Source organism: Silurus meridionalis, chromosome 15, assembly GCF_014805685.1.
Source record: "Silurus meridionalis isolate SWU-2019-XX chromosome 15, ASM1480568v1, whole genome shotgun sequence".
NCBI classification, from domain to species: domain Eukaryota; kingdom Metazoa; phylum Chordata; class Actinopteri; order Siluriformes; family Siluridae; genus Silurus; species Silurus meridionalis.
The window spans coordinates 2,499,283-2,525,459 of NC_060898.1; the positions used below are offsets into that span (position 1 = coordinate 2,499,283).

General features: G+C 43.5%; 1 protein-coding gene across 1 annotated transcript in view; it reads right to left on the bottom strand.

Moving 5' to 3' along the window:
• Positions 1-7,732: 7,732 nt before the first annotated feature.
• The window catches only part of dym (dymeclin), a 55,245-nt gene continuing 36,800 nt past the window's right edge, over positions 7,733-26,177 (bottom strand). The window contains exons 15-17 of the mRNA XM_046867779.1: positions 15,214-15,396; positions 14,346-14,459; positions 7,733-9,128 (exon numbers count right to left, since the gene is read on the bottom strand). Of these exons, the coding sequence (XP_046723735.1) occupies positions 8,979-9,128; positions 14,346-14,459; positions 15,214-15,396 (447 nt within the window). The 3' untranslated portion in view covers positions 7,733-8,978. The remainder of the gene's footprint in view (positions 9,129-14,345; positions 14,460-15,213; positions 15,397-26,177) is intronic.

Consider the following 26,177-nt stretch of genomic DNA (forward strand, 5'->3'; position numbering starts at 1 on the left):
GAGAAAGCGACAATGTGAGACTGAGAGAAACAGAGAGAGCAACAGAAAGCAATAGTGAGAGACAGCGTGAGACAGAGAATGAGCGAAAGAGAGAGAGACGGATAGAGACAGAGTGAGACAGAGAGATAGAGAGAGAGACTCAGACAGACAGAGACAGAGTAAGACAGACTCAGGGAGAGAAAGAGAGAGAGAGAGAGAGAGAGAGAGAGAAAACAAAGATTTGGAGAGAGAAAGAGAGAGAGAGACAGAGTGAGACAGACTCGGAGAGAGAGAGAGAGAGAGAGAGAGAGAGACTCAGAGGAGGAAGAGAGAGAGAGAGAGAGAGAAACAGACAGACTCAGAGAGAGAGAGAGAGAGAGAGAGACAGAGTGAGAAAGAGAGAAAGAGAGAGAAACAGACAGACTCAGAGAGAGAGAGAGAGAGAGAGACAGAGTGAGAAAGAGAGAGAGAGAAATAGACAGACAGAGAGAGAGAGAGAGAGAGGGACAGAGAGAGAGACAGAGTGAGACAGACTCGGAGAGAGTGAGTGAGAGAAAGAGAGAGAGAGAGAGAGAGAGAGAGAGAGAGAGAGAGAGGGGTGACCACCTACAGCAGCAGACTTGATAGAAACTTTTCCAAATTCCATAAAAGGGAGAGACAGTGAAGTGTGTGGTGTCCAACTCCCCTATGTGTCTCGAAAATAAGAAAATAACGCAATCGGAGTTGTGAAATCCGGTCTCATGAAAAATGAGGTAACTCACTTCTATAACATGGTTAGGAAACAACGCAGACTTTCTCAGGAAAAACAGATCATGGTGACTTTCACAACACCAGATAATGAGAAGATAAATGTGAGCCAAGGAGCTGGAATATTTGAGAGATTTGCTCATTTCGGTGAGCGTCGAGACAAAGTTCCATCTAAAAAATAAGATGAAAAATGTTAGTAATTTGACTTTTCATAGTTTGCGAATTTACTGTAATAATCGAGAGCAATCAGCTGGACAGAGACGGCCAGACATCAGAGAGACGATCTGAGAAATATGGGATGCAGACCGAGATTCATCATCTTGCATTTTAATGGCGCAACCAAATGATGTGATGAAACCTACACTAAACCTACACTGTATAGCAAAAGTATTGGGACACCTGACATTTCCAGGCATGTGGATCTTCTCCAAACTGTTAAGCAAAGTAGGAGGAACACAGTTACAGGACGTCTTTCCATGAAATTTTTCCTTCACTTAAACTAGCAGACCCAAACCTGTTCCAGCATGACGATGCTCAGATCCAGCTCCATGAAAATCTGCTTTACATGGGAAGGAGTGAAAGATCTTCTGCTAAAAAGCTCCAACCCTATAAAACAAGATGAATGTGAATGCTGACTGCATCCAGGCCTCCTCACCTCACCTACATCACTGTACTAACACTCTTGTAGCTGAATGAGGAATTCCTCTCCAGACAATCTAGCGGAACATCTTCCCAGAACAGTGGAGCTTATTATAACAGCGAATGGAGACTCATTGTGGAATGAGATGTTCACAGTGTTTTGTGCTTAGATGAACCAAAAATAGAAGTGTTTGGCAATCCATCAGCCGTCCTCGGAATTCAAGGAACTGAAGATGAATGGCTGAGAGGAATGTATCAGAGAGGAACAAAGCATAGAGGCCTCATAGCAACACAGTACGAATAGTTCTATTTTTTGGTGAAACCATTTTTTGTTCATTGCTCTTTTTTTTAATATACATATTAATTACATCATCAAACGTGTGTAGTTTTATGTGTACATGCAAATCAGATCGATGCACTGGAAGAGTATTAAATAACACTAAGTATTCAGATCCGAATACTCTGGTCTTTGTTTTAAAAAATGTTTTATAAAATAATAACGTTTCTGTACGTACCTCGGTTTTTAAGTCGCGGTTCGGGTCAATGTTGCTACAATTTGGGGAAAGAAGTGCAAAACAAAAAAATGAGGAACTTTATATTAACGCAGAATATATATATCGTCAGACAGTGACACTGCGCTACTGGATCGGAAGAGGAAACACGTTTTGTAAAGCACACGTGAGCACAAATCAAGTAAAACTAATTGTTTTACTGTAAAACAAGAATTCCATTCGGTAAACGTGTACATCGTATCGAAAGTCCTGTATCGAAACGGTTCGGGTACGAACAACTAAATCATTACACCCCTAGTGAACAATAAGTGTACAGTCAACTCAGCGATTCTGAAAATTTGTGGGTTCTCATTCGGAACCGGACGAACAGCAAGTTGCGGATTATCTTCAAATTCGTGGGAATCCGCAGAGGAACCAAATGTTAGGAATTACATTTTAAACTGTTTTCACTCACAAATTTTATAACGTTTTATAAAACAGGTTATTGTTTTAAAGTGACATAATGTCTAGATGAATTCACTAAAGTACTATAGGGGCTGCGGAGGTGCGTCAAAATTTCACAGATTTCCGGAACTCGCAGTGGTTTTAGAACGTAACCCATTCGAGTTCCTGAAAATCCGGAATTTTTTACGCAACCCCGCAGCCCCTATGGTACTTTAGTTCCTGGGGACCACTGTATTGTTGGCTTCAGTATGAAGAGGAATAAAACTGTTTAAGGAGTGCTGGTACAGGACAAATCTCCAGATTGTTCATTGTTCAGCCATCCAGCCGATTTACAACCACAACCCCGCATCCCCCCCAAACCTGTTCATTCTGTCCTAAAAATTCTAGTGAATCTCAAACAGGATCAACGTGAACAAAGATAGCAAGAGACACTGAGTCATGTCAGTGTGGTATACAGGCATGAAGACCCGGGAAGTCAAAGCATCTAACACACACACAAGCAAAGTTTAAAGAGCAGCAAACCATATCACGTGACCTACAAGCTTGTGTATATACAGTATGTAAATATCATTTTTTCTAAAAAGCGTTTGCTATAGTGCATGACGTCAGAAGCAGCTTCTGAAGTAACCACAAATAAAATCAGCATCACAGAGGCATGATTTGTCCGTGGCCCACACTACCGGGCCTCTGGTTTTCTCCCTGAACCTCTGGCTTCACAATAACCGCCTGTGTACTGAATCGCAGGCACGTGAAAGCAGTCGTTTCAAAAAGAAAAAAAATTACCACAGGACTTTTATGTTCTCAGAAGCCAACATATAATTACCTCATATAATTACTCCCTCGTATAGTATACATGGGCTCCGAAAGCAGAGCGAAGCAGTTTGAGCCTGCGGACATGCGTCAGCGCTGCAGAGTTGATGCGCGAACTGCAGTCCCGCTGCAGCAAAAAGATCCTGGAGCTGACCGTCTCGGGTACGACCTCAGGGCAGGAGAAGTGAGGCAGAGACATTGGGGGAGAAGAAGACCATGTAGCCAAATTTTTGTAGAAATAAGTCAGAGATAGCTCAGTGGATAAGGAGTTGGATTTGATCAGATGAGGTTGAGTTTAAATCTCAGCAAGACGTCATTGCTGGGGCCTTGAACACATGACCCCTAACCTTTACCTGCTCAGGTGTGTGTATATGTTAGAATTCGGCTATTATATATATATATATATATATATATATATATATATATATATATATATATATATATATATATATATATATATAGTCAATTCTAATAAAAGAAAACCCCATCCCCCCGTCCCCTCTGAGGCATTACTACTGTGTGTATTTGTCTGAAAGGACACCATGTGTGCTGTTAAGCCCCAGACTGTCCGTCCGAGTGCACCGGAGAAGCAGTGAGAGCTCGCAGGCATTTATGGCGTCCCACTGAACTCTAGACCTCGACTTTACAAGGCTTATACGACGCTGAAGTGCGCTGTAAAGTCTCCTGCACAAAGACTCGCAGCTCGTCTCAGAGTGCGAGTTCAGTCTGTTGCCCGGCGGTAAAAATAGAACGTGCTGCTCCACCGAAACAAACAGCAGCTAATTACAGTAAGAGAAAGAAAGAAAATAAAAACGTCTCGGTGGTGGATTTATAATCGGTGAAGTTCCGGGGTGTGAAGAATCGATGGTTTTAATTGATCAACGTCTCTGTCTCAGTGTTTATTCACATTAACACACTCATTGCCTCTGGAAGATTCCTGCCAATCAGGATAAGGAGGCATGGCCAAGTTTATTTCTACAAGAGGTGGAACATGAAGGTGCATCAATCCCAAGGAAGGAGGTGTGGCTTAAATGTGCATCAATCCCAGGAAAGAAGGTGTGGCCTTCATGTCTGTCAGTCCCAATAAAGGGAGCTTAATTTATGGGCCTGTATGGCAAAGTCAAGGAGGTGTGGCCTAAATGTGCATCAGTTGAGATGAAGGAGGTGTAGCCTTTGTATGCCAGTTCCTGTAAAGAAGGTGTGGCCTATGAGCATGTCAGGCAACATGAAAGAGACTTGGCTTAACTGTGCACCAGTCCCAGTGAAGGTGGAGGAGTTGTGGCCTTTGAATATCAGTCCCTGTAAAGTGGGTGTGGCCTATGGGCCCAGTAAAGGTGCAGGAGGTGTGGCCTTTGTATATCTGTCCCTGTGATGTGGCTTATAAGCCTATCAGGGAAAGTGAAGGAGGTGTGGCCTAATTGTGCATCAATCCCAATAAAAGTGAAGAAGGTGGGGACCTTATATGTCAGTCCCTTAAAGAAGGTGTGGCCTATGGGCCCAGTAAAGTTGCAGGAGGTGTGGCCTTTGTATATCAATTCCGGTAAAGAAGGTGTGGCCTATACACCAATCAGGGGAAGTGAAGGGGTGTGGCTTAAATGTGTATAAATACCAATAAATGTGAAGGAGGTGTGGCCTTTGTATCTGTCAGTCACTGCAAAGGAGTTGCTTAAATGAGGCCATTCCCAGTGAAGGAGAAAAAGGTGTGGCCTTTGTATGTAAGCCCCTGTGAAGGAGGTGTGGCCTATGGACCTGTCAGGCAATGTGAAGAAGGTCCATGCGCCAGTCAGTCTCAGGGATAAAAGGTGTGGCTAAAGCATGTTTCAAGCCTTTTCAGGAACCGAACAGTTCAAAAGTCTCCTGACTAAGAACTACTGCTCACCAGGAACCAGAACTATTATGTTCTGCAGTGCAGCACAGAAGTGACTCACTGTGAGACAAAAATATAGCAAAACAGTGAAGAGTACAGAAGATGCAGCTTTTTTTTTTTTTTTAACTGGATCCATTTACTCCATTTAAGGTTCTAGGTCCAGTTCTGAGCGGTACGGTACTGAAGACATGCAACGGACACTGCTGCAATGTTATTTTTCCACTACAGACCACACATTACATCAAGCTCCAGCTCACAGACAAATCTTCTCCGGGAGTTCCTGGTACCTCAGCTTAGAAAGTCTACTAGGTGAAAACACATGGCTCAGAGGAACTTCCTCTAGGAAGGAAAGGTTCCTGGAACGGAAACATGACATTTTACTACCAGGAACTGATGAAAGCGGCCGTAAAGCTTGACGCCGCCCCAGACGGGTCTCAGTTTCACAGCGGGGTGTCGGGTTTCACCCAGAAGCTCAAGGCTGCTGTCCACTGTCACGCACAGCCGAGCCTGAGAGCGAACAAGGCCATCGTTAGCCATTCACACGCATGCAAAATTCACAGAGGTTAAATGAGAGTCTGTATGTGACAAACATATCAATTTCACATCGTTTTATTTCCTCTGGCAATAATTGCATTGTAAAGGGTTTATATTTTGGGGTAAATAAAAGAAAACTGTTTTTTGCAGAAGAAAAAAAAAGCTGAAGCAATAAGAATTATGTAAATGAGGAACATTTCATTTAAATATTTTTTTAATAAATCGTCTGGAGAACCGAGATGAAACGTGGCACAGGAGGAGCCTGGGAACGGAAAAACATGTCAGCTCATAGATCATAATTATCCCAATTCCACGTATTGCAAACATATACATCATTACAAACAGTAAAAGACACTTCCTGTGTAAAAGTGGAACTCTGACTGCTGCCCCTCCTCCACCTGGGCATCCTCATTCATCATTGTAAAACCCCAAAGGATCGTGGGATTGCGTGAGGTTATCTACACGTACCAGCAATACACGGGACGTGCTCGTGTCACCACGTGGAAATAAAATTCCCACAATCCGCGGTTGATCCATCCATGTGCAGCCGGCAGGCTGGGAGTCGGAAAAGTGACTCCGGATAACAGCAAGATTTTTTTTTTGAAAGCAAACCAAATATTTTCACTACATTCCACACAGATGTGTGGGACAGATTTAGAGAAAGAACAAAATGATGAGAATACATTTTGAACTCTATTATAATGCGGAAGCCAGAGATCAAAGCGATGAGAAAAATCCCTGATACGAGGAAAAAACATTGAGGGAAACCACTCGATGTTCCACTAGTGTCCTTGAGATTTATGGAGACTCATTTAGCCACAAGGGTAGAAACCTGAGCATAACAGTGACGGATCATTTTAGGGACTTGTTTTTTTTGTTCATCAAAATGAATCTTTTGAGTCATTTGGTTTATTTTGTTCCTTTGATCAGAAATATCATCAAATGCTACATTTTTAATACGCAGATCCCCAACATGTCTTCATACGCCAACTTTGAATTATATAGAGTTATATAAATATTTATATCTATATAAAAATGTAATAGAATCTATGGGAATCATGTGATAACAGAACAAACGACTCGGATTAGAAGAGTCAAACTACCAGATTCTTTTTCTTGTACACAACCTACAGGTTTTGCGATTTGCTCATGTGCGTCCGGTAGAAAATGAACGAATCGCACTTTGAAACGATTTGTTCAAAGTCTTAAAAAGTTTTAATGTCTTCAACACTTCTAGGAAGATGTTCCACTAAATTTTGGAGTGTGTTTGTGGAGATTCATGCAGCCACAAGGGTGTAAATAAAGACATCTACTGTTGAAGGTGAAGTGAGGAGGCCTGAGGTGCAGTCAGCGTTCACATTCATCCCAAAGCTGGTTGAGTTCAGAGCTCTAAAGGAGAAGATTCACCACTCAATCCTGTATAAAGTATATATTCATAGAGCCGGCTTTGTTCACAGGGGCATCGGATCGGAACGTCATGAGCTGCTACAGTTATTGTATACACGGCCCAGGTCACATCAGAGCATTAAAGCCCCCCAGAACTCCAGATGCCATGCTAACGACCATCTCTGATGTCTCTCTTTCTCTTTTTCAGTGTCCTGCAATTATAATAAACGCTCACTTCCTGTGCAAACAAATTAAATCCCACACAGAAGCCCATTAGGGACAAGAGGAGACATTAATGGAGGAAGAATGAAGCATGTTACTGTCAGGTCTCGAGTTCAAATAGCACAGATTGTCAGATTCTCTACAGGTATACTGTTCGTGTTTACAGCAATAAAATACTGTATACAAACTGCAAATCTGATGAATAAATATAAATGCAAATGGAAGGATAGGACGCACTCATGATCCTGAGGGCATCTCGAACACAAACAAGCTGCTGAAGAACACATTCATGTAATTATACTGCACACAGTTGAACCTGGTGCCATTACAGTCCATAGCATAATAGAAGTAATATGGAGGGGAAAGTGAAGAAAAAAACAAAAAAAAACAAAAGAAAAGCAGTATAAATGCACAAATAACTAAAAGAATCAGAAGATTTCCATACAGCTGTATTTATTGGGTGTAACTGATAAAAAGGATAACAGAAAAAGAAAAGTAGAAAAAGCTAGAAAGCTAGAAAGAAAGAAAGAAAGAAAGAAAGAAAGAAAGAAAGAAAGAAAGAGAAAGAAAGAAAGAAAGGACTGGGTCAGTCTGAAATACAATAATTTTTATTATTATTATTATTCTTTATTATAGTTTTGTTACCTGAGTGTGCAGTAACATTCTGTAGCTTCAGTTCATCCATGAGTTACATTCCTCTTTACAAAAAAAAATAAAAATATCACTCAAATAATCTTCTAAGCAAAAATGAACGGCGCAGTGGAAGAGATCATGATGAAGTAACGACAAACCCCAAGACAGAAAATAAAGCGATTGTAGTGACGGCAAAATCCGGCCCTTTTAGCATAAGCTGCATTTTATATTTAAATGAAAATGTCCTAGATGAAATACTGCTGATGCAACAAGACGACCAAATTTGTAAAAAAAAAAAAAAAAAAAAAAAAAAGATATTCCCATGGTGTAACCACGTACATACGGAAAACAGTAACGCAAAACCCTCATGGAGACAAAACAGGGAAGACGAGGAGAAAAAAAAAAAGGAACAGAAAAATAAACTATTTTATATATTGTGCCACAAACATGCTGTTTGTATTTGTTTTGTCCATGCGTCTCTTTATGGATTTATTTATCTATACAATATGTACGAATACACAAACTGCATGTGGTCGTTTATTAGAATTTATACGTATCTAAAATATTTTTCATTTTCTGTACTCGTTTTACAGAAGGAAAACCATTTAAAAACAACAAAAACCCCCGCTGTATATGGGGGGTGGGGGACAATAAATATTTTAACAGAAACAAAGAACAACAACAACAAAAAAAAAAAAAAACAAGCAAGTTGAACTTTGATAAATAAATCCGAACCGCTGCCTGAAATTTAGAAATGTTCTCTTCATTTTCTTTAAATCTAGAAATAAGGTCTGGACCTGACCATGGTCCTGAACGGACACCTGACCCACGGAAAAACACAGAGTTACATATCACATTGTAATCAGGACCGAAAAACCCAAGAAGGTTAACAGCAGGGGTAAATGCGTGTAGTGTGCTTCACAGCACAAGTGCACCATTCCCAGAATTCAGTGCGGCCCGTGTGACTGTGTGTGTCCGGTAACGAAGCGGCGTTTTGATTGACGCTTCCTCTGTGATGCGAGGAGACGCTGGATATTCTGGAAGCCCGGGAGTCTGGTAACGTGAGCCAGGAAGTCGCAATGTTTGTGTGTGTGTGTGTGTGTTTTAGACCCTTAAACTGCAATAAACGTACCAAATCCCTTTCCCAGCCTTCCCTAAGCTATCACACACACACACACACACACACACACTTACCAGTCTTTCTCTCAAGCTGAGTCCATGCTGAAAAGCTCGATGCCTTGAGAGTTCCAATAAAGACCCACTCCAGAGTTAAACACCAAAGACCACACGTACGGGATGAAGAAATCCTCAGGCTGGTCTTCCTCGACGTATTTGAACTTCAGCTCCGGAAACTTCTGCAGGAAACAATGACAAACACAACGAGTTTATGTGAATAAATAACTTCTGATTGCGTTCCAGGTGTTGAGGAACGTTATATTTATCTGTGGTTAGACAGCAGTGAAGAGTTCACGTGTGAAGAGTTCTCACGTCGTTCGTCCCCTCCCACCACCGCACGCACGCGGCCTCAAAACGCCGTGTGTGATCCGATTTCACGGTGTAAAGGTGAGACTGCACTGTAACAGCATCTTCCTGCAGGGTAAATAAACGTCGCCGCTCTTAACTAACGCTTCTCTCGACACCTTGAGATCTTCGCGTTTAATCGAGATCTTGAACTGCGTGTTCATACGCCTGCTCAAAAGGAGTTCGGTTCTAAACGCTGGGCTCCACCCCTGATCCAAACAGATCAACACTTTATGGCCAAAGAGGTAAAAACAGGTACCAGTTAAGAAAATGGAGAAAAACCTGAACAAGGAGATCCAAATGTGTTTCAACATGACAATGCTCCTGTGCAAAAAAGCCAGCTCCATAAAGATCTCCTTTATATGGTTTTGGAGTGCAAGATCTCCTCTTATAGAGCTCCAACACCTTCACTGCTTTCCTAACACTGTTGTATCTGAAAGAATCTCACACTGATCCACATAACTTCTAGTGGAACATCTTCCCTTACTCGCTTGTAGGTTATTATTAAAGATCATGTCTCATGGTCATGTGTCCACAAACGTTTGGCCGTATATATTGTATGTAATCGGCAGGTTCACCAAAGTTTTTATTTTTTTTCTCTTAGCAATAACTGAAGAGGGATTCGATTGCACTACATCTAACTAATGCTCTCCAGAATACTCCGAACACTACATTGGCGCCCCCCGGAGCCTCGTTTAGCCAAATCTGACAGAAGGTCAGCGGCGTCTGTCAGTGTCGGGCCGAGCCGAACTCGAGCCGATGCCAGGTGGGTGCCAGCCAGCCAGAGCGCCAGCAGGTAGACGGCATGGCTCCATCAATAATTCACCGCTGGCCGATCGGATTCCCTGCGCCGCTTCAGACTTGCTTTCATCTGTCCACGCTGCACGAGATGCCGTAAGCCTGAGCTTTCCACACCACCTTGGCCCACGGCGCAGCCTCCATTCATCGGCCCCGAGGAGCCGCGATCTCCTCTTACACAGCACACACAGCAACGTCTGGATCTCAGGGTCAGGAGGTGAACGACCACATCAAATTCTTCTGACCCATGAGATAACGCTAATGATGTCTGGATCTAAAAATAAAGTGTTTTCCCACCTATCTAGGAACACACACAGAGAGCGAGAAAGAGAGAGCGAGAGAGAGAGAGAGACAGAGACTGAGACAGAGACTGAGACAGAAAGACAGGGGAAAAAAAGAAAGAAGAGAAACAGACAGATAGAGACCGACAGATATACAGACGGAGAGATAGACCGACAGACAGGCAGACAGAGAGAGTGAAAGAGACTGAGACAGACAGACAAAGAGAGACAAAGAGAGGCAGACAGACAGAGACAGAGAGAGAGACAGAGAGAGAGACAGGCAGGCAGGCAGGCAGGCAGACAGACAGAGAGAGAGAGAGAGACAGAGAGAGAGAGAGAGAGAGAGAGAGAGAGAGAGAGAGAGAGAGAGAGAGAGAGAGAGAGAGAGAGAGAGAGGCAGGCAGGCAGGCAGACAGAAAGGCAGACAGACAGCTATGCTTTGGCAACACAAATGTCCAAATTTTTCATGCCAATAAAGCAACCTTTGAATCTTGAGACAGAAAGACAGAGACGACAGACAGACAGAGAAAAAGAGAAAAGAGACAATACAGAGAGAAGAAAAGAGACAGAAAAAGAGACAGGGCTTCTGGAGCACATTTAGTTAGATGTATTGGAATTAAATCCCAAAAACTGGTGATATTTTTTGCAGCCAATTAAATACAGTAAATACAGCCAAAAGTTTGCGGACACTTGACTCTTCCTACATTTAGTCTCCATTTCTTGTTATAATAAGCGCCACTCTTTTGGGAAGATGTTTCACTAGATTTGTGCTCCTATAGCTACTAGTGTGTTAGTGAAGTCAGGTTCTGATGAAGGTGAGGAGGCCTGGGGTGCAGTCAGGGTTCAAATTCATCCCAAATGTGTTGGATCTCTATAAGCAGGAGATCTTCCACCCCAAACCATGTAAAGCAGATCTTCATGGAGCATTGTGATGCTGGAACAGGTTTGAGTCTCGTGGTTAAAGTGAAGGGAAAAGTTCATACCACCGCACCCAAAGACGTTGTTATACAATTGTGTGCCTTCAGGTTTTGGGGTAACAGTTTGCAGAAGAACCACATTAGGGTGGAAAGGACAGGTGTCCCAATACTTTTGAGCATAAGGGCAGAAAACTAGATCCTTTGAAATTCAGTGGAAGCTCCAGTTCAGTGCAGTTCTTGTTTCTGAATGAAAAATGGCCCTTTTTTCTCCTCTCAGGTGCAATCAATACTCATGGAGTTTAATTATACTGAAGCCTGAAACGCGACACAATACCATTCTGTGTTTTGTGCTCCAGTCCCAGCAGATCGATGAGCACTCGGAGTCTAAAACACTCACAGTACCTGTTATACACACTCCATAAACACACACACACAAAAAAAATAAATAAAAATAAAACCCGGAAAATAAATAAATAAATAAATAAACGACACTGATCAGTTCAGTGAATCTGGCATGGTGTGACACACACACACACACACACACACACACACACACACACACACACACACACACACACACACACACACACACACACACACACACACACACACACACACACACACACACACACACACACACACACACACACACACACACACCCTGTAACATGATTTCCAGAGAACAGCCGTGCCAGACAGAGTCCGGGCAGAATTGGCTCAAATCCAAAGTCATCATCATCCACACACACACACCTGATCTATCAGTCCAAAGTAGGACAGTGTATGACACTATTGGTGGCTGGTTGCACTGTGTGTGTGTGTGTGTGTGTGTGTGTGTGTGTGTGTGTGTGTGTGTTTTTCTTGTATTTTAGCATGTCGCATGTCAGAGGAAGTCTTTCAGTCTCCTCCACAAGCCATCAGATACGAACTGCTGTGACCTTTGTGGCCATGAATACGTTCATTCTTCATATTTACGTCTACGCGGATCACAGTAGCAAGTTTGGATACGGAGGAGGCAGAGAGTGTGTGTGTGTGTGTGTGTGTGTGTGTGTGTGTAGTAAGGTCATGTTGAGGTCTCTGTGTGAGCAGGATTGCAGCATTCGCCCTCCACTACCAAAGGAGCCAGACAGTCTCTGTCTTATCACTACAGATCCCCCTAACACACACACACACGCACACAGCTCGCCAAACAAATCCCACTGCTTTGGTCACTTGACCTGCTACACACTGTTCTCTCTGTTTCCAGTGAAAGAGAGAGAGAAAGAGAGAGAGAGAGAGAGAGAGAGAGAGAGAGAGAGAGAGAGACAGAGAGAGAGACAGACAGACAAAGAGAAAGAGAAATGAAAAGACAGAAAAAAGAGAAAGACAAAATGCTGCCTTTGTGTGCGTCTGTGCGTGTGCTTCTGTGTGTGTGTAAGGTCAGACTGTAGCAGGGCAGCAGGAGAGAACCTCTCAAACACACCCCCACCCCCATTAGGGAACCCTAATACTCATCTGCAGCAACTACGTGTGTGTGTGCGCGCGTGAATAAATCTGTCTGTCTAGACAAGCATTTCTCAATTTCAGTGCCCAGGAGACGGAGACACACAAATACGCACACAAACACACAGTGTCTAGACGATGTTTCAAGAATACAAACAGTTTTACATCAGACTAGAGGCATAATAAGCCAAAAGTTTGTGGACACCTGACCATAAAATTGCTGTGCGCTTCTTGATGAACATCCCATTTCACATGTCTCCATGTGCCCTGATAATGAGCTCTATTTATCTTCCACTAGGTTTTGTGGAGATTCGTTATGTGTAATAGGGTTGAGGTCAGATCTCTATATGAAGGAGATTTTTCACCAAAAACAAACCCATGTATAGCAATTGTGTAAAGCATTGTGATGCTGCGACAGGTTTGGGGGTCTCCTACATTAAAATTTCCTGCTCCTGCATCCAAGCACGTCCTGTCTATACACACGTATGACCGCATGCACGCAAAGCATGGAAGGCTTGAAGCGTGTTCTAGAACACACGTGAGGAGAGTGCGGCGACTGATAAACAGGACATGCTACATATTTACTGCATGATTTATGGGGCAGCAGCAGGAGGTTGTGGGTAAGGAGTGAGCAGTAAATACACGTATGAGTGTGTGTGTGTGTGTGTGTGTGTGTGTGTTTATCCTTGAGATGTCATTGTGTGTGTCAGAGTACTAATGAAAAGCCACAAAGAAGCCATTAGTGAGTAGGTGATAAAAGCTGCACTCTATACTTCGGAATTGACGGCGTTAAAAGGCACTCAAAAGTATTGGGACACCAGCCTTCTTCACCCTCGTGTGACTTTTCTTCATAATGTTACCACAGTTGGAGTTGGAGGACCACGTTTGGATTTGGAAACATGAAATTATCGCTTTGAACTATGATACCAAACCTGTTCCAGCAGGACAACTTATGAGGGTCGGTGCTCCCTGTGACTGTGCAAACAGCCTTGTGCTGCCATCTGTTGTGTTACAAAACTAGTCTCGAAACTTGTATGCTTTACATGGGTTGGAAGGTCACACTTGTCTCTAAACACAAGTTTCCACAAAATCTAGTAGTAGCATCGGCTTTTTTTTTATCCGTTTCAGGAAGAAGCCTCCACAGATTAGAAAACAAACAAACAAACAAACAAAGAGTCAGGACAAAAAACTAGGTCAAGCTTTCACATTCACACGATCATACTGCATAAGCTTTTTGTGCAAGACTGTGCTCACACACATAGCTGATCACCCAACATTCCTGTTCAGTGTGTGTGTGTGTGTGTGTGTGTGTGTGTGCGCACGTGTGTGAGAATAAACACTCAGACTGAGTGCAGTTCCTCTGAAAGCCCCTGCTTCTATATTTACTGTTAGTTGGGTTTCTTTATTGGAAAATGAAGCAATGACACACACAAACACACATACACACAAACACACAAACACACAGTAGAAGGTCAGTCCATGGGTGGGACTTATTGAGATGATGTCACTCTGTATGTATATATGTGCGCGTGTGTGCGTGTGCATGTGTGTGTGTGTGTACAAGCATTGGTACCTTCAAGCGATCCTTAGGCAGAGCCACCACTCCTTTCATGATGACCTCTTGAACTCTTTCTACCGATAGGTCGCTTCCAGCCTGCTCCAAGCGCTGACTGAAGAAGCCGATCACCTGACAACACACACACACACCCTATAAACACCAAACAACATGATCATGAAGGCAGTGACTCAAGTGTCTCAGTGTCAGGCTGCATTACAACACGACCCTGAAGTACTTCATTCCTTCTAAGGATTCATCCTTTTCTCTTGTTTCTTTCCTCGTTCTTCTTCAGACTGAAGGAACATCAGAATTATGTCGAATGGTGTAAACGTTTCTCTCAGATGACCTTCAGGTGACCTGGCAGCTGCCTCCTTGAGGCATTCTGTATTTCATTTATAGAAAATAGATAGATTGAGAGAAATAGAGAGAGAAATAGATAGATAGATAGATAGATAGATAGATAGATAGATAGATAGATAGATAGATAGATAGATAGATAGATAGATAGATAGATAGATAAACAGAGAAAGAGAGAGAGCGAGAGAAATACATAGATAGGCAGATAGATAGCATGTGAGAGACCAGAAGAAAGCTAGATGAAGAGAGAGCAAGAAGACTGATGACCTTCAGGTGACCCGGCTGCTTCCTCCTCCAGGCATCGTGTGATAAATCTTCACTGGTTTATTAGAGGAAGCCCTCAGACTCAGACGCATGTCGAGAAAGAATTCAAAAGAATCAAAGGTAAAAATAAATCTAGTTTTCAGGCCCAGAGTGAAAGAGCTGCGTGTGCTCAGGTTTCAGTGAGGACTCATACACTCGGAGGAGTGGCCCGAGGTCATGTGACGCGGCCGGTGAGGAAGTCGGACGCTGTTAATGTTCTCACCGTGTCCAGGTTCTGCATGATGTCCTGGAAGGACGGATGCGAGCGGAACTGCTCGAACAGTTCCCTCTTGTAGAGCAGAGCGTACACCAGGTTGGGGTTGTGATGCAGAGAGTTGCACAGACACGAGTTTATGATCTCCAGCAGCATGCGGATCACCTCCTCTATCACACTGAGATCCTGTGCCTGGGGGAGGGAGAGAGAGAGAGAGAGAAGGGTGGATGAATGGGATAGAAAGATAGACAGACAGATAGACAGACGACACAAATAAGAAGAGAGTAAAAAAGAAAGATAGAAAAAAAAGAGAGAGAAAAGGGTAGAGAAAGAGCAAAAGAGAAACAATAAAAAAAGAGAAAAAAGAACAACATAACAAAAGAACAGACAGAACAGGACCGTGAGGTCGGCAGAGAGGGAAATAGATAGACAGACAGAAACAAAGAACATGGAAGAAAAGAACGAAAGAGAGAAAGAAATATAAAAAGAAAGGGTGAGAGAGAAAAAGAGAAGAAGAAGAGGAGAAAAGATAAACCAAGGTCAGATAAAGGTCAGACAGTGTGTGTGAGAGATGGTGTGTGAATTCAGGTCAGTGTGCTTTAATACACACTTTATTACACAAACCCCAGCTCTCTGCTTGTGTGCGTGTGTGCGTGTGTGTGTGTGTCTCTGCATTGCGGCTGTATGGATGCCTCGTGTCCTTTCCTGTGTAATTTCCGCTGTCCTTTCGCCGGAGCGTGGACGAGTTACAGGGAGAAAATCGGTTCACTGCGCCACCTGACATCATTCGTCTGCGTCGCCGGGACAAAACCCGAGGAAATATTTGAGGGAGAAAAAAAAAAAAAAGTAAGGCTGTCTGTCTCTGTCTCTCTCTTTATCTCTCTCTCTCGTGCTCTCTCTTCTCTCATTCCCTTTTTCCCCCCCTCAAAGCCAAGAAGATGAATAAAAGGTTGGACACAGCAGGAAGGTTTCCTTCATTTTTCTACTTTCTGCTGTGAGAAGAATTGTGCAGGACATGGACATGATGAAATCCAATCCCTTCCAGAGTTAAATTCTTAAAGATATTCCTGGTCCAATCATCTTCTCAAACAGCTTTATGAGGAACAGTAAGCAACCAAGAGACAAGGACGGACAGAGGAACAGACAAGAGAAATCTAGATGAAGGAGATGGAGAGACAGAAGGATTAATGGAAGTCTTGAGAGCAGACCAAAAGCCCTGAATGGAAGGAAGGATGCTTTAAATACTGAGAAGAAAGGAGCAGGTCTGATGGACAGATAATGAGCAGATCTATGAAGGAGGCTATGAAGGGACAGCAAAAGAGAACAAAAAAAGTGTCCTGATCTCTCCATCCAACCTCCTCCACTGTCCTGCTCACCATCCCTCCATCCCACCTGCTCCACTGTCCTGTTTACCATCCCTTCATCCAACCTCCTCCACTGTCCTGCTCACCATCCCTTCATCCAACCTCCTCCACTGTCCTGCTCACCATCCCTTCATCCAACCTCCTCCACTGTCCTGCTTACCATCCCTCCATCCCTCTATCCTGCCTAATGTCCCTCACCCAAGCTCTTTTCACTCTGCATACACACACACACACACACACACACACACACACACACACACACACACACACACAACGAGTGTATTCCTGCAGGCTCTTAAACTCTGGTGAACTCTGATAAAGATCGAGCAGACAGCGCTCATCAGAAATGGTATTTGTGGGGTTTTTTTCCGTTTTTTTCCGTGACTGACGTGCTGATACTATGCACGCGCGCACACAACCCCCCCTACCCACCCTCCTCATGCCAGACAGGTCTGTTCATGATCGGCAAGACCATTTGCATGCGCACACACACACACTGCACCAACAAACAAACAAAAAAAAGGCCCACCCCCACCCTCACACACCTCGCTCTGATATAAAAGCTATATTAAGTTACTGAGATCACAAGAATGGGGATCTACGGCCCACAGAATTTGCATTAGAGATCATGCTCACCAAAATAGCTTTACCACATCAGAAGGTGTTCAGAAAGGAGAAAAAAAGGGGGCGGAGTCAAACTTTCTTTAAGCCGTGGTGACACCTGCTCGGCAAACGGCAGGCTCCTGACGGCTTTTGTATCACAACTGACTGGGAGCGGTTTACACAGCGAACATCTGGAGACCAGGAACATCAAAAGGCGGAGGGATTTACTTTCAAAACGCTGAAGTATCCCTGTGACAGGCAGGAAACACACACACACACACACACACACACACACACACACACACACACACACACACACACACACACACACACACACACACACACACACACACACACACACACACACACACACACACACACACACACACACACACACACACACGAGTGTATTCCTGCAGGCTCTTAAACTCTGGTGAACTCTGATAAAGATCGAGCAGACAGCGCTCATCAGAAATGGTATTTGTGGGGTTTTTCCGTTTTTCCGTGACTGACGTGCTGATACTATGCACGCCGCACACAACCCCCTACCCACCCTCCTCATGCCAGACAGGTCTGTTCATGATCGGCAAGACCATTTGCATGCGCACACACACACACCCTCTTTATTAAGCTAGATAAAGTCTTCAGGGTTTGGACGTTCCATGATCTTACATGTACAGAGCCTGTGAAAGATCTGGAAACACCTTGTTTTTAAGGCACACTCATGTTCCTTTGGTTTCTATGCTAGAAAATGCACCAGAATTGGATGAGTGGAAGAAAGTTCTGGGAGTTCGCAGACTGTCTCACCCCCACAGTCAGACATGGAAGGGAAAGCTGAATGGTTTGGGGTTGTTATGGAGACTTATTAAGCCAGATAAAGTCTTCAGGGTTTGGACGTTCCATGATCTTTCATGTACAGAGCCTGTGAAAGATCTGGAAACACCTTGTTTTTGAGGCACACTCATGTTCCTTTGGTTTCTATGCTAGAAAAATGCACCAGAATTGGATGAGTGGAAGAAAGTTCTGGGAGTTCGAGACTGTCTCACCCCCACAGTCAGACATGGAAGGGAAAGCTGAATGGTTTGGGGTTGTTATGGAGACTTATTCCGGAAAATTTACGAATCCTGAAGCAACATGGCTATCATTCCATACTTCAACATACACCATGCAATCCCGTCTGGACGAGCTCTGTAAGCGTTCGCTAGAGAGCAAACAGTCGTCTGGAGTGTTCTCTATCCATCAGGGAATGGCCCGCCCAGTCACAGCATCCTAAATCCAAAGTATTTCAGCTGAACGTTTGGAGAAACCAAATATCCGGATGCTGACAGTGTGTAGAGCCGTTCTTCATTTTAAGAAAGGATTTTATAATGAAGATAAAAATAGAACATCTGGACATTTAATCGATATTTTTTGGACGAAGGAAATCATCTGGTAAAGTCAAGAATTGGTTGCTAGTCATTTTCCTACAGCAGGCACTCAGTATCAGTATCAGTCATTCAGTATTTCACAAGAATTTTCACACCTACACCATTTGATTTGGTTATTCAAACCCTGCTACGTAGATGTATTTGTTAGGCAGGATGTAAAAGACTCAGGCACCGAATCCTCAGCACCAAGATGGAAATGAAAATCAGGTAGCAAACGTATTTCTGATCGGGTGCGAAAAACATAAAAAGCGAGTGCTGAGGATCACCTGGCTGAGCGATCGCAAGGTGTTGGATCGCCAGGCGAGTTGTAGGCCAGCCAATCTACGCAGCAGGAGCTGAGGGTCGGCCTGAAGGGACAGCCATCTGTCAGTAAATGTGCTGAGAGGTAACCAGTCTTCTCCATATCACGTCAGTGGTAATGATCTTATTAAGAACATACAGACTTCGGTAGGGGCTCAGAGGAAATCCTTTGTGTGCATAAACAAGACGGTGTGCCAATAAAATTGGTCATTTATCCATGTGGAATGAATCAGAGTTGTAGTTTGAAAGTAGTCCGATTTGAAGAACCCCATAATACATATGAACAATAAATATGTACGAGGTGGTATCAAAAAGATTCAAGACAATCTTCGTTTATACACCATCATCTTCAAAATAGTCCCCTTGCACAGCAATACAACGCTCTCAGAGTTCCTGCCACATCTGGAATGTGTCCTGGAAGTTTTCTTTTCGAAGTGTGTCGAGCGAATTCCTTGATTTTAAATGGTGTCAATTTAAGCTGATCTTTGAGCTGCATCTTCATCTTCAGAGCCAAATCTGGCAGGTAGAGTGGGTGCGGAAATGAGATCATGTGGATCGTTCTCCGCCGATCATCATGCGCAAGTTGCTGAAGGGTTTCTACATTTTCGGGGATCAAGCTCGTTGAAGGACTTCCTGATCTCTTGTCGCGATCCGGTGACGTTCTACCACTCTTTCTTCATTCTTTACACACACCAAGATCCGTGAAGACATGGTTTGAGAACGCTGGATTGTCAAAGAACTTGAATGTCCTACACAAACCCCTGACCCTCAACAGCACTGAAAAGGTTTGGAACAACCTGGAACACTGATTGAACCCCAGGCCTCCTCCTCTTGAGGCTGGATGATCACCAATCCCACAGCCACACCTCAAAATCTCATGGAACACCATCCCAGATGTTCAATAGATTTGGAATTGGATCTTCAATGTTTCAACTTCTTGTTCTTACACTAGTTCTATACACTACATATAATCGGGACACCTGACTGTTTCAGCTAGTTGTGGTTCTTCTCCAAACTGGTACCACAAAGCACACAATTCTATAGGACGTCTTTGGATGTGCTAGCATGACATTTGATGGAGCCTCAGAAACTTCAAATGACTGCTACAATGGTTGATGATGAACTACTCTCTACTCTCCTTTATATATAGTTATAAATAAAAGTTTTTGATTGGCTGACCGAAGGCATAAATCAGTCGAGACATGACGAACCCTTCATCAGGAAGACAGAAACGACAGTAATGACTAGACGTACATTTTTTTGGAAATGAAAGAGCACAAGCCTTTTACCCAACAATTTATGATTATGGGAGTCTGCTGAGTGATTTATAGCCTCTACAATTATCATTAGCAGTCTGACCGATTGCATTATGAGCACTCCAGAGAGAACATTCTCCATGCTGAGTATTGAACATATTTTGTGAATACCGGTAGTAATAACAGGTTTGGGTTTCCGAGTTCAAGTGAAGGGGAAAAAGTTGATGCTGGCACACCCAAAGACGTCTTGTACTATTGTGTACCTCCGACAGTTTGGCGAAGAACCACGTAAAACTGGGTTGAATTCCATACCCAATAAAGCCTGGCTAAGAAAATGTATTTGATACCGAAGCAAAACGAGCCCCAGTTCAGAGCCGTCCCCAGACCAGCCGAGTCATCAACTTTTAGATGTGAACCTGAGTACCGTAACTGCAGACAAACTAAACCTTATGTGAAGAGCAACAGGAGTGTGTGTGTGTGTGTGTGTGTGCGCACTTGAAACTGTGGATTACGTCAATAAAAGCCTGAACTGAACTCTAACCGCAGACGGCGTACATGTGATCGCGAGAGCAGCAGCAGGAAAGTGAACCCACAGACTCCTGGAGACGTCCTGTTGCAGCTCCGGGGCGGCTTAAAGGGCTGGTGCTAATGAACGAAGCCCTGCTGGGGGAATAAGAAGCTCCTGCTGCCCGTTAGTCTCCATGGCTGCCTCCTGCAAGGCCGTGCAGGACTGCAGACGGGCGGCGGCCATATTAACGATGCGGGAGGCCGCCGCCAGTTTTATTAACGTTCTCACAGTGGTTATTTTATCAAAGCATTAAAAAAAGGCAGGGTGCGGGACAGAGTCTCGGGTCAGAGCGCAAATTAGCAGGGTTCTGGGAAGTGTGCGTGGTGTAGATTTTTGCCAAGTCAGCATTTTTTTTAAAGTATATTTAATTTCATTAGGTTTTAAAAACGGAGAACGCATTTTTGATTCGTTTCTACGGAAGGGAAAAATGCTGAACGCGATACGGACTGTTGCTAGTGAGGACTTCGGGGTTGGCTCCATCTGTAATCAGACCAGGTGAAGTCTTCCGTCAAGCTGTCGCATTGATTAGCGTAAATACATTAGCGAAACGCTCCAAGAGATGGATGGAGGATTTTCCAGGAAAGAAGACGCGAGAGTCTGTCTGGTCTGCCATTTATGACTGCTGAGCGAATGCCAGGACTATGAATCAGGGTACCCAGTTTAATTAGAAGGGGAAAGGAGAGAGTGAGAAAAAAAAAGAAAGAGAGAGAGATATTCTGGCCAGACGTCAGAGACAGAACACAGTAATTAGACCGGAGTACAGAGCGAGAGAACAGGAGAAGGAAGGAGAGTCCTGAGCTGGTTTAAACTGTAGGCTCTGCACCAGACTAATGAGATTAGCCTACAAGAACACACACACACTCCGGGGAATTCGGGTCAGATGGAAGTGGGTGACCCAGACATCTGTGTGTCTGATTGGATGAGTGACGTTTTTGGCTCTCGGTGTGAGAAATGCAGATTGGATTCCAAAGACCCTCTGAAACATACGTACACAAGTATCTCTTTCTCTAACACACACACACACACACACACACACACACACACACACACACACACACACACACACACACACACACACACACACACACACACACACACACACACACACTGACTCATCTTACTGTGTCTTTCTGTCCCCAACTAGAACATCTATTTAAGGAGGTGGGGATCTCCAGGGAGTTCATAGTTCCATTAGAGCCCGATGCCATAAGAAATTGTATTTTTCCCCCTTTCTGCACATGACCACTTATAAATATTGTTAGAAATTACAATTAAATTAATAATTTACTTTCCTTCTACATTTTTTTACTTCCTGCATTAGGCTTTCTTTCTAAATTTGTCTCTTTTCACTTTTTTCTGTCTTGCCATTCAAGCAAATCTTTCAGCCTGACTGCCCTCTTCTGCATACCTGAGCTTAGATTTCTTTCTACACTTTTTTCTTTCTACACTTTTCTTTCAACTTATCTTTTTACAGCTCACATAAGCCTGCGATTGGCCAGCGCTGCTCTGATTGACACAGCAAAGCTTTCCCCTGCTGATAGTTTAAGTCCTTTACATTTAGAGTCTATTTTATGCAAAACCGGGTCACGTTAGGACCTGAGAAGTGAGACAAGGTCGCTCAGGGTTCAGTACTCCAATGTTACGCCCGTCCTCTTCGGAACGCTTCGTGTCCTGGTTAAGCACCTGATATGATGAGCAACAATGTGACAAGGACATGAAGTGAAAGCCACGTAGATCAGTCCCATGGGCGAGTCGGCGACTCGGCAGATGAGACGTGAGACAAGATGACGACTTGGATGCTGTTTACGCCGGCTTAATCTTCCTCGGCCTGTCTGATCGGTGCGATTTGCATAAGAGACACAAACAGATTGTGAACCATACAGCGCACAGACACGCAGATAAGCTGTCGGCTACTGTCTGTCTCTCGGTGTGACTGCTAGAACAAATCATCTAATAACTGACGTCAACCTTCTCGCTCCTGTGCTTCATCTAGACACCAGAGCCACCAGACACCATCATGAATCGCAATCAGACTTCTGAATTACAAAATACACTGAATATTAATACACGCCAACGTCAAAATGACACCAGAGAGAAGCGGGACGAGTTTGTACGAGGTGAAATCGTCTGTTTAGACTATATGGCCAAATATTTGTGGCCACCTGAACATATGTCCTTCGTTGTTCTGAGAAGATGTTCCACTAGATTTTATGGAGATTTGTGCTCATTCACAAACAAGGTTGTTAGTAATGTAGGTGAGAAGGTGAGGAGGCCTGGGGTGCAGTCAGAGTTCACACATTTATTCATGTTTAATAGGGCAGGAGCTCCTATGCAGGAGATCTTCCATGCCAAACCCTGCAAACCATATACTTCAAGGAACTTGGCATTTGAACAGGTTTGGATCTCCTCGTTGAAATCAAGTTAACACCCGTGTTTCTTTTAGTCATTTGGGAAAGGTTTGAGGAAGAACCAAAAACAAAGAATGAAAATAATAATAATAATAATAATAATAATAGAAAAAGAAAATGTCCCAATACTTTTGGCGACGTAGTGTTTTTTTTTTATCGTCACTGTTATGTTGTAGCTGGATTCTGTGAAACGGAATCAGTTTTTTTTACAGGAAAAAAAAAAGGAAAATTACAACAAATATAATATTTTAATGCAAATTTTTATTTGAATGTATTTAATTTGGGGGAAAAAAATAATTTGTGAATTGGTGAATCAGCACAGAAGAGACATCAAGGACAAACGCGAATGTGTGTGCGTGTACGTTTGTGATGTACGAGTTCGATCCGGTTCCCGCTTCACACTGAAAGAAGAGAAATGCTAAACAGATAGCGGAGAAGGTACGGAGTAGAGAAGCGCTGAAATATGAATGGGAACGCGTGTAAAGTTCGGGACGTAAATCCCACGCTTCGCCACGCCTCGTTAGTGAAAACAGAAAATAAATAAATAAATAAAAACAACAACAACAACAACAACAACAACAAAAAATATCACAGAACCCATATCATGCTGTACTTTTATTTTAAGTACCACGAAAAAAGCTCATCATCATAAACTACAGACTTCAGTTCCAAGAAATACTGATATCCAAAATATATAAAGAACGATCTCATTTCTAAAACAGGTTCCATATCATACAAGTATTAATATGTGTAGAAACTCAGGTGAACAGCCTTTAATACAGGAGCATGGACGAGGCAGAGGGACATCAAGGACCATCTTTGACCAAAAGGTCACCGAGGTTGCGATCACCGCTTACAGACTAGACAGACGGCTAGACAGAAGCATCACCGAGTCCATTTGAGCGATTTCTTAATTCATACACTTAATTTGCACAAGTAATCGTGTTCATTTTGACTCCCGTGCGACGATGCAATAAACTACTACTTCATCAAGATCTTCATCACCCATCATTTTTTTCCTCACAACTTGTTCGGGGATGCGATTTGAAGAAACAAGAAAATCCACCAAAAAAACCGACTATGACCAAGGTGGTGTCATGTTTCTAATCCGGAACGTTTTTATTTCCCCAAAACTACGCCAAGTTTCCTACGGACAATTTCCTGTTCATGAACCAAGACGATTGTTTTTCTTTGTAACTTTATTAAAGAACACATTTTGTTCTCTCGGGACGTTCAGGTAACATTTGGCTCGTGTTCACGTGCATGTTAAAAATCTTTTTTTTTTTTTAAATGACAAAAGTGAAAATTTGTCATGTTACCAAAAAAAAAAAAAATCCCTGAAAATATTCAGAATTTTGTTTCCTTTGCCCTTTATTCACAAACGTGCCGACACTGTCTGGAGCTGTCCGATCGTACAAGCTTTTTGATTTAAAAAGGTCGTGTGTTCTCTCCAGCCACACCAAGCGGCCACTTATGGGCCCCTGTGCAAGGCCCTTAACCACATAGCAGCTCAGTTTTATGAATGAGATAAATATAAGTCATCAATGTAAATCTCATTCATACAAATGAGCAGCTAAGAGCCTTGCTCAGGGGCCCACATTGATGTGGCTGGGATTTGAACTCAAAACCTTCCGATCAAAAAAGCAAATGCCTTAAACACTAAACTCGCACCTCGCCGTAATAACATAAAACCTTTTAAACAGTTGAGTGTTAAGGGCCTTGCTCAGGGGCCCATTAGTGGCAACTTGATTGTGCTGAGATTTGAACTCAATACTTTAACCACTGAGCCACCTGCTCACTTACAGATCAAAGTCGCTGTGGATAAGTGCGTCTACCAAAATAAATGTTTCTGAAACATGGTTTTGGGTTGTGTACCTGCCACACACACACACACACACACACACACACACACACACACACACACACACACACACACACACACACACACACACACACACACACACACACACACACACACACACACACACACACACACACACACACACCTGACACCTTCCTCCTCAAGTTTCTAACTATCTTACGTGGACGTGCTTAAGGAAAGTCCCGGTTTTCCCGCGTTACACCAGGCAGCTAATGTGTCTGAATTACAAAAACAAAGTTATTCGAGCTTCGTCTGGAGCTCCGTCTCCGCCCTGCCCGAGCGAATGTTTCACCCCGCTGTGCCATGGCTGCGTAAGGGCTTCGTTACGACTGTCTTCTACACCGCCTGCTGAGAAACCAGTCACCCAGACTGCACCTACAATCATCAAACACACACACGCACAGTCACACTCGCGGAACAGAGCGTACAGACGCTGCGGCGTTGGGAAAGACTCCAGACGGCTTCACGGATTTCACAATCGAACACAAAGCCTTTAGTCAACATGTCCGTTTCGTCAATTAGAACGGTGCTGCAGAAACACGACACGGAATGTACCACTAATCGCTTCTTTAGGGTCAAATGTTTGTGGACACCCGACCACAAGATTCGCTTCTTTTAGAACTTCATATTTTACATTGTAGCTTCCCATTGCTTTTATTATACCCTCCATTCTTCCCAGGAAAGATGTTCCACTAGATTTCTGGAGGACGTTTGTGAGAGGTGATGAAGCCTGGGGTGCGGTCAGCGTTCACATTCGTCCCAGAGGTATTCGTTAGTGACGAAGCTCTATAGCAGGATTGTAGTTCAAGTGAAGGGAAAATTCCATGTATTTCATAGCGAAGACGTCTTCCTAAGAAAAATGGCGCCCGTGTTCAGGGCCGAGTGACTCGAACATGACCTTATCTGCCCTTTTGGTGAAACGCGATTATAATCGGCGTTGCACAGTCCTGTGGCGATGGTGTGGTAACGCAGGAGTTGCCTTATTCTCTCAGACGGACTGATGCAAGCCGGTGTGTCAGACGCCTGGTGTAACTCAAACAGGAGCCTCGTGGAAATGACCTCATCGTGTTCTAATTAAAGTGCGGCGCCTGTGAGAGATGCTGAAGATGAAGCTAATGGCGATAATCACACAAACACATCGAATGCAAAGATGCTTTTCTGCTCA